At 42.0% G+C, this 11,931-nt stretch overlaps 1 protein-coding gene across 1 annotated transcript; it reads left to right on the plus strand.

The window, feature by feature from the left end:
• Positions 1 to 2,789: 2,789 nt before the first annotated feature.
• LOC311010898 (kelch-like protein 10) lies at positions 2,790 to 5,953 on the plus strand (the record flags this gene model as incomplete). Its single annotated transcript, XM_084005541.1, has 5 exons — positions 2,790 to 2,944; positions 3,741 to 4,224; positions 4,551 to 5,147; positions 5,291 to 5,440; positions 5,582 to 5,953. The coding sequence occupies 5 exons, from the start codon at positions 2,790 to 2,792 to the stop codon at positions 5,951 to 5,953; spliced, it is 1,758 nt and encodes a 585-aa protein (XP_083861667.1).
• Between the last annotated feature and the right edge of the window lie 5,978 nt (positions 5,954 to 11,931).

Genomic DNA, 11,931 nt, shown 5'->3' on the forward strand with positions numbered 1-11,931 from the left:
CGAACTCAAGGCAAGTGTGTCCTTGGCATGTGAAAACCTGGTACCAGCGAACCAGGTTGCATTTGTCCGGGTCAAGGGTTGTGAGTTCCTTCAGGACGGCCACCTGGGGACACAGAACAGGTCATTATATGACATTATACATTACAATGTTTTTGTTGCTGCCTAAATTTTGTTTAGGCGTACGAATAAAATTCATTAGTTTGAAAGTCGTGCTGAGCAACACAGAAAAAAATGGATCATTTGTGTCAGTAGATTTAGTTTCAGCAGCTGGCTAGAGACTGTGTTGTTATATGGCTTTGTGTGCGGTACTGTAGGTATTTCTTTCATGGTGTTGTTGGAACAGTGGTACAAAGTATCGTCACACAAATACTACAGTCAAACTTCGGGGTCCTACCTCTGCTCTAGCCTCCTGATGTTTTGTCATCATTTTAATGGCCACCGTCTTCCTGTCCCTCATTCTTGTGCACTTAACTACTGTGCCGAAGGTGCCCTGGCCCAGGAAAGAGTCCACCATGTAGCTGGAGGAGCTGGAGCGGAGCCAGCCTCCGATGACGATCGGCTTGGCCTGCTGACGTAGAGTGGAGGCCATGTTTGAAGCCGTCACACGAGGTGACCCCTGCTGCTGGGAGGTCACACCTGAGAGGAAAGCAACAGAGGACGGATGTGGACACAACATTTAGTCACAATCTCACACCATCACTTTAACATGCAGTGTTGGGCAAGTTACTTCAAAAGCGTAATGCATTATTTATTACTTGTTATTTCAAATTACTTTGTCATTTCAAAGTGATTAGTTATATTACAATATTACTGTCTTTGAATTGTAAGGCATTACACTACTTTTACATTACTTTTGCATTACTTTTCGCCAAAATGAAAGGAAATATGGATTTGGTCTTCTCAATAGATCTTCTTGTGTTCAATGCAGCTCATTACACAGCAGGAGGTGATGTGGTATGGCATAATGACTGAGCTATGCTTAAGGCTAACAAATGTACAATATAAGGTCGCAGTTATGGCTTATGGTGCAATACATTTTATAATAGAAATACTGTAACTTTAGGTATTCATATTGAAATCAAGAGCTAGAGCCTACTACTGTTGATTGTAAAAAAAAAAAATCAGTTGAATTATTCCGATAATAGTCAGTGACATGGCTGACTGCGCTTCGCTAGATGGCGCTGTAGCCCTTTCTACAAGACGGTGTTAGAACGACTTCCGGTACACGGCTACTTTAAACAATAACAAACTATCTGGCGGCATACATACAAAGATGGCGTTCGAGGAAAATTAGTTGTTGATTTTTTCGAAGCCATGTTATCGTTTGACTGTTCCGGCAACAACATTACTATCAACGACGGCGTCGGCCACTTCCGGGTGAAATCCCCGCGCATTCTCACGCATGCGCAGGACGCAAACACGAGTCGACCTCGTTCACAAGGCGGCACAATTCAGATAAACAGCGACACAAGCCAGGGGTTTCAATCGGCTTCAGAAATCATATCCCTACACGTTTCTTATCCTGTACACATGAATTTGATACGGGTTTGATGGGTTTAAGATCGTATAAAGCTGGCCGAGTCCGACTCTGCTGCCGCCATCATTGTTTTCTCCCCTGCGAATCTCGCGGTGATGGCGAATTTGTATAAAAACAACACACCATTTGATTTCGCGCTTAAAATGCATTGTAACGCACGTTACTGAGATTTGTACCGAGTAAAATATTGCCATTTATTTTTTGTAATGCTTTACATTACCGCTTTACAGCGAAAGGTAATGTATTACTTTTGTAACGTGTTACTTCCAACACCGTTAACATGTCACACATTTCATCACAGAAATGAAAACATCAGCAAAATAAACTTACAAAGTGTTGCAGCCGAGGCCACTGGGATGAGTCAGGAATTCTTCTCAAAATAACAGTAAAAAACAAATACAATAAACGTTGGACAGATATAAGTCTGCTGAAGCTTTAAAATACAAACAGTGAACAGGTAAATGCTGAGATAACTATTGATGTGTCTCTTCTCTCTGAGTGCTGAATACTGACTGACTGCTTTTCCAAACTTCACAGCACATTCTAAAGTCTATGTCACTTACTTTGATGACCATTTTGACATCATATGTTTTGTTCCGATTTGAAAATAAATGAACACAGATTGTTATGATATTCAAATCATTACACTCCAGACTAATACATAGTTAGTAAAGGGTTGTTGCTAGGGGCAACTCTTAATGTACATGTACATTAAGAGTTGATTGGCCATCTTGATTTGCTGATGATAGAGTTGTTGTCTCTGGTTGTTGGTTTATGTGGAGATCAAGAGAGAGACTGGACAGCTTCTAGAATAGATGCTCATCACATCACTGTGTTTTGTGATTGATGCAGAATGTGATTGTTCAAATGTAGTTTGTATGTGTTTAACTGCAGCTTCTATCAGTCAGACAGGAGGTGAAGGTTCACTAAAGTGGCCTCTGAAAAGTAGAGAAAAACTCCAAAAATAAATGCAACATCCGTTGTCATGGTTAATAAAGTGGCCCAAGAGTTGAAACAAATAGTGTGAGTTCTGCCACTTTAGTGAACCTTCACCTGCTGTCTGACTGATGGAAGCTGCAGTTAAACACATACAAACTACATTTGAACAATAACATTCTGCATGAATCATAGATCACAGTGATGTGATGAGCATCTATTCTAGAAGTGAAATCTGTGAAGGTGTCCAGTCTCTCTCTTGATCTCCACATAAACCAACAACCAGAGACAACGACTCTATCATCAGCAAATCAAGATGGCCAATCAACGCCACTCTTCTTTCCTGTTTCCTGCCTCAGGGTTCAATGATTTACGTCTGGAGGGAACGTTTTGCGACGCAGTCATCACTGTTGAAGACGTGGAATTTCAAATCCACAAGATCTTCCTCTGTCGATGCAGCCTCTACTTCGAGTGAGTACATTATCTGATATTAGGGGGGAAACTAATGAATTTATATCCTTCAAATGAGCAGAAAGTAACAGCAAATTGATTGATTAGCGATGTGAAGTCTGAGAGAACAGCCACAACACGTAACAAGCTCATAGAGCATTTGTGATTTAAAACAAAACAAGAGGACATTAAACACCTGATAGACGGCTACGAGAATATTTGTAACATATTTGAAAGGATCATTCAGAATTCAACCAGTGGTGTAGTTTCCCTGTCTGTCTATAGTTTTTATAATTATAATGACTTGACTGGATATCATCTCAAATGTGGTTTCTTTCCATTCATCTCATATCGACTTCCAACATGTGAAGTTTGTACATCGATTGTAGACTCAGCTCAAGTTGGATTTATGATGTTTGCCAAACGTGTTATTGTTTTGTTGTTTTTTAAAAATGTGAAGTAGAATTTGAGCTGCTGGTCTCTCAGTTCCATACTACTGTACTTTAAAGCAGATTTTAGAATGTAGTGCATTCAGAAAAGTAACACATCTGTTACAAAATGCATATAATTCACTATTTCCATTCCAGATGTAATTTATTTAATAGACTTCATGTGTGTCATTCAGCGTATTGGGTTTGTCAGTGTTGTGGTTTAAAGTAAACTGGGAGGAGCCTTGATATGAGTCATATTTCACTCTGCTGCTGTTTTGAAAAGCGCCCCACTATATTTCTTATCCTAGTTATTAGTGTGAAGCAAAGAAGGAACAGCTGACGTCAGTTTCTCATCCTCTTCTTTGTGGTTTCATTCTGACCCACAGAGCTCTCTTCCAACGCTGGTCTTCTTCAGACAAGAAGGTCTACAACATCCCCGGCCTGACTCCTGACATGATGCAGCTCCTCATCGACTTTGCATACACCGGCTCTGTTTCAGTGACGGAGGACAACGTTCAGGAGCTGCTTCTAGCAGCCGATCAGTTTAATGTGATGGGAGTTGTGAAAAAGTGCTGCGACTTCCTGGAGAGCCAGCTCTGCCCAGAGAACTGCATCGGCATCTTCCAGTTCACCGCCGTCTGCTTCTGCCCCGAACTGCACCGCCAGGCCTACAGCTTCATCGTCGACCACTTTGAGGAGCTCGTTTCCTCTGAAGAGTTCCCGCAGCTCTCTGTGCAGCAACTCAGCGCCATCCTGAACAGAGACGACCTCAGAGTGAGAGACGAGAGGACTGTGTATGAGGCCGTCCTCCGCTGGATCGCCCACGCACTGGAGGGAAGGAGAGACCACATCGCTGTGCTCTTATCTAAGGTAGGATGACTTCCTGTCACATGATTCTTCTCCGTTTCATCCTGACTGAACAGTAGTCTGTAGGGCCACCTCTAGAGTCAAATCATTTGTCCTGCCCTGAAATGTTGCTTTCATGCTCCATATTGCTCTCACTGTCAACAAATACCATGAAGAGACCAAAACCGACACTAAACTAATCCTGCTGTCAAGTCTGTGTATCCAAAACAGAATATAGCTTATAATGATGACATTTTGAATAGATTTGGTTCAGTAGGATAAAAGGACCGGCCTAAAGTACTGCCGTCCATGAACTTCTATCCAAACATTCTGTCCTGTTTTCTCTGTAGGTGCGGCTGGCCTCCATGGGTACAGAGTACATGAGGATCAGTGTGATGACTAATAAGCTGGTGAATAACAACGCAGACTGCCAGCGCATGGTCAGGGAAGCCATCGAAGTCATGCAAAACCAGCCTGATGTCTACCACCATCTCGCCCGTCCTCGCCTTCCAAACGCCGTCCTGCTGGCCATCGGAGGCTGGAGTGGCGGCGATCCGACTGCCGGCATCGAGGCCTACAACGTCCACACCAACGACTGGATCAGCTTGACCCAGGATCTGGAGCGTCCTCGTGCCTACCATGGCACCGCCTTCCTCAACGGGAGTGTCTACTGCGTTGGGGGCTTCGACAGGTTGGAGTGTTTCAACAGCGTGTGCAGGTTCGACCTCAGCTCAAAAACCTGGCATGAGGTGTCGCCCATGTTTTTCCGCCGCTGCTATGTGAGCGTCACTACACTCAACGGGTGCATCTATGCCATGGGAGGGTATGACGGGCATCAACGACTCTCCACTGCAGAGCGCTATAACCCCGAGACAAACCAGTGGAGTCTCATTTCATCCATGCAGGAGGTTAGAAGTGACGCCAGCTCCACGACGCTCCACAACAAGGTGGGTCTCATAATTCTCACATTATCTCACAGTTGTGTAGCAATATTTCAGATGATTTATTACCAGTAGAAGCCAAGAAAAGTGTTAATTCTTAAACCATTTAATTGTTAAATCCTATTAAAGTCCTTTCCTGTTGTTCCCAGGTTTACGTTTGCGGTGGTTTCAATGGGAACGAGTTCCTGCAGACGGCTGAGTGTTACAACCCAGAGACCGACCAGTGGACGACCATCGGCCTCATGGCCTGCGCCCGCAGTGGGATTGGCATCATTACGTATGCAGACCGCCTCTATGCTGTAAGTCCAGGAAACACTGCTGACCCTCACATAACACATAACCTGAAGTGTGAAGAGATTTGATCAGCGGTTGTTTTTTGTAGATTCAGAGAAACTGGTTCAATCTCCGTTTGACCTTTTCATTTCCTCTTCCTCCCAAAGGTCGGCGGCTTTGATGGCGCCAGCCGTCTCCGCAGCGCTGAGGTCTACGACCCTCGGAGCAACACCTGGAACCAAGTGTCCCACATGTTGACCCCTCGCAGCAACTTCGGCATCGAAGTCATCGATGACCGGATCTTCGTTGCCGGGGGCTTCAACGGCATCGCCACCTCCACCAACGTGGAGAGCTACAACGTGACCACTGGTGAGTGGTCCGAGGTCTCTGACATGGGGATCGGCCGCAGTACTCTGAGCTGCTGTGTGGTGTCCGGACTCCCCAACATGGCCCAGTATCTGGTCCCACGTGATGTTCTGCCTCTTTTAGACTTGGATAGTGTTCCTGTGGAGTCTGTGGAGGCAGGACGTTCTGCCTAACACCATCCACCCTGTTTATTACAGTGTTTTTTAAAAATGTAAATAATAAATAATAAACATATTTCTGTATCAAACTGCTACTGACAGATTGTGTGAACTTTTAGTTTTATACCATGTGAAGGGGAATTTTATAAGGTAGTCAAACTAAAAAATGAAACTGTTGGCTGTTATCTGCTAAATGTGTATTCCAGCATATCTAAGAGTGTGATATACTTCTATGGTATTTGGCATTTTGATATTTAAAAAGCCACCAAGGTTTACATTTTTTGCTTTTTCAAAGACCAATAGAGTGATGAGTTCAAAGGTCAATATAAACATGGCAGCATTTTATAATCCCTGTACATATTAGCTCCACAGTGGTTGAACACTAACGAACGGCTAATGTTGGAGAACAAACATGACCTTCACTCTGGATAATGGAACAAAGTCAGGTTTTTAAAAAAATAAAAAATTGGCCATTTCACCTTTACCTCAGTGTCTTTTAGTTTACGTACACAATAATTAACAATGCAATCAAATTAAGCAGCAATATAGTTATGGTTAGCATTACTGTATCTTAGCATGTTTTAAAAGAAATGTAACTATTGATTGATTAAATGCACCACTCGGTGAGTGTATAAAGTAGACTCGAGCTCAACTTTATGCAAATGAGGAGCGGCCAACTCAGCGCACCATCTCTTGAAATAAGCGTGACGCTACCAGAATGCATTGCATGGCTTTTCACATATATGGGAAGTGGGGAAACAAAGCTGTGGACAGAACACACTATGATCCAGTGATATCTGATTCAATATGTTCATAAAAACAGCAAATCAATCAATATGAACTGTTCATTTTGTCTCATATAGACTGCAGATAGAAAGTTTAAAGATGAGAAATGTCTTTCCAGTTTGCCCAATTTGTCCAACCTTTTAATGATATCTATTATTTGTTGTTGCTGCATATAGACAGGTATAATGGATAGATGTTGGTGGGGATAAAACATGACATCATATAATCACAATATCTTCCAAGGTAATCTTGTATCAATACACGGACGCCAAGTATTAATCTTCTATTATATGAATTATTAATTTAAATACTATGAACTTAAATAAATACATGCTGCACATTTCTTTCTGGTGCAGCCGTGGGGCATCAGGTTTGAAATATGTCGACTGTAATAAGCAGTTTAGTCTGTCAGGTGCATGAAGAAACATTTAGGAATATATTCTATAATCTCCATGGCAGTAAACGTGGTGTGTTGACAAGGTGCTGATGATTTATTTGTCAAAAATCAATGTCTTAAATATTTTGTAAAAACACCATAACTCAACCCTACATTATTGTTGATCTATATATATTTTGTAAAAAGACAAAACTTTATATATTTGATTTTCTCCGAATCGCCCAGCAGCACTCACAGTGGCATCAGAGGCATTTGAAAATGGAGCATTTAAGGTTATGCAGATTCTGTAGACATCAGTGATCATCTGTTCATTGTTAAACCGAACATGACTCAAGACCATTTTACAAATGTTAGGAGCTCTCTTAGTTCGACAAAAGTGACCAGATGATGAGTTTATTCTCTGTAACAGTTACTGATTCTTTCTGTTTTCTCTTTCTATCAGCCTGACAATCTTGCTCAGAAGCTTCCAAATCTAATTGAATTGTGAGTATTGAGCAAAGCTGTGGGGTTTTTTTTACACATATTTGGAACAATTGTTATTTGACAGAAAAGAGTCGCCTGAAACTACTTTCCATGACATTATATTGGCTGGCATAATGGGAACGGTGGCTGGTGAATTTTAGTGGTCCACAAGTCTGTGAACATGTGTTCAATCCTTAATCTTTGTAATTTGCCCTGAATAAGACAGATTAATTCCTAAATGGTAACTTACAGACACATAGATGTTTGTCCAACAGTTGACTCCAGAAAATAAAAGGCCTCATGACGTTTTTGAACACTAACAGAGATTTGATTTTGAATTGTCAATTCATATTGTAACATTTGTTGTTTCCCCCCCATAGTAATTATTCCTGAAGGTGAGCCCTCTGTTATGGCATAATACTTTTCCTTTCTACACTGATTTATTTGACACTTTCACTCAAAAATATTTGAATCCATTGTTGCCCTTCTTTGAGAAAGTCTTTCAGAAAAGGCCACGGACATTGTTGTCAAATGCTTATTGCATGATTGTTATTGATGCTTGATGCTTTCCGTTTATGTTGTTTACACCGTGCTAAAGTACGGATTCAACTATATTAAATAAGGGACTGCTGAAAACCTTCAAGAAAAATATTTAATATTTAACCAGCAAACCAACAATGACAATAACGATGAGATGTTCAAGCTGTAACATCACAAATATGTCACATTAATGTATTAACACTGATTTGACATAACATATAAAACGTGCTGGTTAAAGTGATCCTTTCACCATGATGAGGGTTTGATCCGCAGCTATTGGAAACCTGGCCAGACTGCAGTCATTGGACCTGAGCAACAACGCCCTCCAGTTTCTCTGTCCAGAGATTGGCCGACTGAGGTCTCTACGGCACCTGAGACTGTCCAATAATCATCTGAAATGCCTTCCTGCAGGTAAAACACAGCAGCTGTCTGTCTTGTGGTCTTCTTCAGGTTTATTTGTAGGCAAACATACGGTAAAGTTAAGAAGAAGTAAATATATACAGATATACTATACATCTAAATTGCTTGTCTGTGTATGATTCTCTAAATGGAAATACATTTATACTTCATTCGCATATAAAATCAAGCAAATAGATAATTGTTCATTCTCAATTATTTTCTTTGAGAATACCAGTCTGAATTTAGTTGTAAGTATTTCATTTGCCAGCAGAGGGCGATAGAGCGTTTCAATCAAACTGAAGAGAAAAGGGACAACAGCCTCACTCATTGTACTCATCAACATCCTGAGAGACAGTAATGTGTCTTTACTGCAAATGTAGAAACCAGCTATCGTAACTCAATCAAACAATCCAGATGATTTTGTTGTCATTCAATTTTATTATGGAGATTTTACAATTATTGTTTGACATTTTAATGGTATATCATGATTTTGCTGCCTTCCTTATTTTTTGTCAAGTTTCACTGGAATTTAGAGTCGAGTCTGATTTACAAAAAGTCACAGGCAGCAGTCTCTCTGACCTCTTTTCTTTTTTACCTGTCCTAAAGTGACTGAATCCTCTCACTCACAAAAAACAGCAGCCTAAGGAAATGTGATATTAAGAAACACACAGGCACCAACCTAAATAGCCGGGGGTTGAACTGTAAAGTTTCAAACTATCCCATCGGCATTGTGCTGTTTTATTCTGAGATTTCCTTATTTTAGTCGTAGAGATGTCATTTGGAAAGACTCACAAATGAAAAGCGTCTTTTAAATTCAAGTTTAACAGTTTGTATATACATGTAACAACATACAAATACATTTTTGATGAAAATTGCAAATTTTTTAATTCATATATTTATGGATTTATATTACATTTATTTAAAACGAAATGTATTTGTGAGAAGAGAGTCATTTATATATAAATCTCAAAATACATTTGTGAATCCTTATATGTGCATTCATTATTAATGAGACTGAACTGACCCCATAGACATTGTTGACAGATAACTATAAATAAAATGTCATTTCATATTTGATTTTATTTGATCTTTCTCACACTTTTTTCCCTCTGAAGGACGACTGTGAGTTTTGTGGCCTACTGCTGCTCCAGTCGCTGCCTCCGGACCTTTGACCTCCAGGGATGACGTCGTTGTCTCTCCCCTGTACTCGCTCCGGAGCTGTTGAGTGGCTTCCACAAGGTGGCGGATGACGGCTTGTAATTTGTGTGGATCTGGAGGGTCTGCGAGCTCTGTGTGTCATTGACAATACTAAGAAGAACCACAGAGAAGGAGCCCGTGTGGATGTTTGAGGTGGGTCAGATGATGGACGGCAACGCTTCAACACACTTTACTCAGACCTACATGGCGCTCTTGAATCCAACCATCTGGCAGGATGGTATTTCTGTGTGTGGTGGGGGATCAAAACAATAACTACCATGTGTGAACCGTAAACTAACAGTATTAGACCTAAGTAGAAGTAACTACTAACAAAAGGGCACTTTTAAAAAACAAGCACTGTTTGATTTTTGTGAAACCGACCGACGTCCCATTGATTGTGGAGTCATATTCGAGGTATTAACAGTTTGTTTTTACTGATTTTTGAAGAAAAGGTGAGCAATGCAATTGAGCATCTTATTTGATGTGTGTCGTGCGTCGTGTGTAGTGGGTCATGCTATGTAGAGTTGAGGTGAAGTCTGAACAGGTGAGTCTTCAGCCTTTTTCGGAAGATGGCAAATGACTCTGCTGTCCTGACATTAGTCGGGAGTTCGTTCCACCACTGAGGCGCCAGAACAGAGAAGAGTCTGGACTTTGCTGAGCGACATTTGTTTGATTTCAGCGATGGTGGTACCAGCCGGCCAGCTGAAGTAGAGGAGCGAAGTGCTCGCTTCGGGGCATGAGGTTTGACCAGTGTTTGAAGGTAGATGGGTGCCGTTCCATTGATGGCCCTGAAGGCCAGTGCCATCGTCTTGAATTGGATGCGTGCTGCAACAGGGAGCCAGTGGAGGTCACGGAGGAGGGGGGTCACATGGGAGAATTTGGGTAGATTGAAGATAAGGCGTGCTGCAGCGTTCTGGATACGCTGCAATGGTTTAATTGCAGAGGCCGGGAGTCCGGCCAGGAGAGAGTTGCAGTAGTCAAGGCAGGAGATGACCAGTGCTTGGACCAGGAGTTGCGTTGCATCCTTTGTGAGGAAGGTCAGAATCCTGCGGATATTGTAGAGGGCAAATCTGCAGGATCGGGCCACAGCAGTGATGTTGGGGGTGCAGGATAGTTGGTCATCGAGGATTACACCCAGGTTCCTGGCAATTGAGGAAGGTAATACTGTGATGCCCTCGACAGTGACCGACAGGTCCATGCCAGTCGGTTGTTGGTGTCAGTAGGTCAGGACAGTCAAGCTCTTTGGCTCTGCTGTGTGTGGGATACACACCTCACAAACATCCTGGCAACAGGGAGATGTTGTCAAGCTTGCCAGGGGAGCTTTGCTTAACTCCTGAGTCAGCCTCTTCCTCTGCCATACTAGTGATCTTCTTCATGACGCACCAGCAGCACTCCTGTGTAGTCTCACCTGCCTCATATTTTATTTGAGTTACACACGTTTCTTTTATTGAGAAGTCCACTACCTTGAAGGTGCTGTGTGTGTGTGTGCATGAGCATGAGGAAATTTGTCGATTTTGAACATACAAATTAAAAAAAATACAAATAAAAAGAATGGTGCACACATAGCAAACTATATATTAAATAGCCCCAAAATGAATGCATTTTACATGAAAATGAGTAGGAAGAGAGTGAGAGGAGCTCATATTATGAGACTCCCGGTGTGGCATTTGGACGCATCATGCATCACCACAGCAATTTCCTGCAGCGAGTCAGACGGATCAACAGACTCGGCAACGACTGACAGCAGTTGTACTTCTGAGATTTATTCAGAAGAGTTGTTGAAACCTTTAATTTCACTGCTAGGATAACCGTCTGTAACACATAAAATAAACTGCTCTCCAGTTAATGCCTCAACATGCGAGGAGACAAATCAGTCGTACTTCAATCGGCGGGCGTACAGCGAGATTTATTGTGCTCTGACTGAAATCATTGATTGGGGAGGGAGGACTTGAATGGTTTCTTCAATGGCTGGAAATGATCTGATCCACACGAGGTGGAAATGTGTCTTTGCAGACCTGAAGAGATTAAAAAAATGTCTGAACTACGTTGGTTTACTGAGGCACCAGTGATGAGTGTACATGTGGCCTATATCTCTGTCTCTCTCTGTCTCCATGACCCCCCCCTCACATGATCTCTGCAGGGCACTGCGCCTGTGACCTTTGACCTCCCTCTGTGGCATTTACTGTAGGGATTCTACAGGAAGTGGACTGAT

This window comes from Eutrigla gurnardus (genome assembly GCF_963514095.1).
Source record: "Eutrigla gurnardus genome assembly, chromosome: 1".
NCBI classification, from domain to species: Eukaryota; Metazoa; Chordata; class Actinopteri; order Perciformes; family Triglidae; genus Eutrigla; species Eutrigla gurnardus.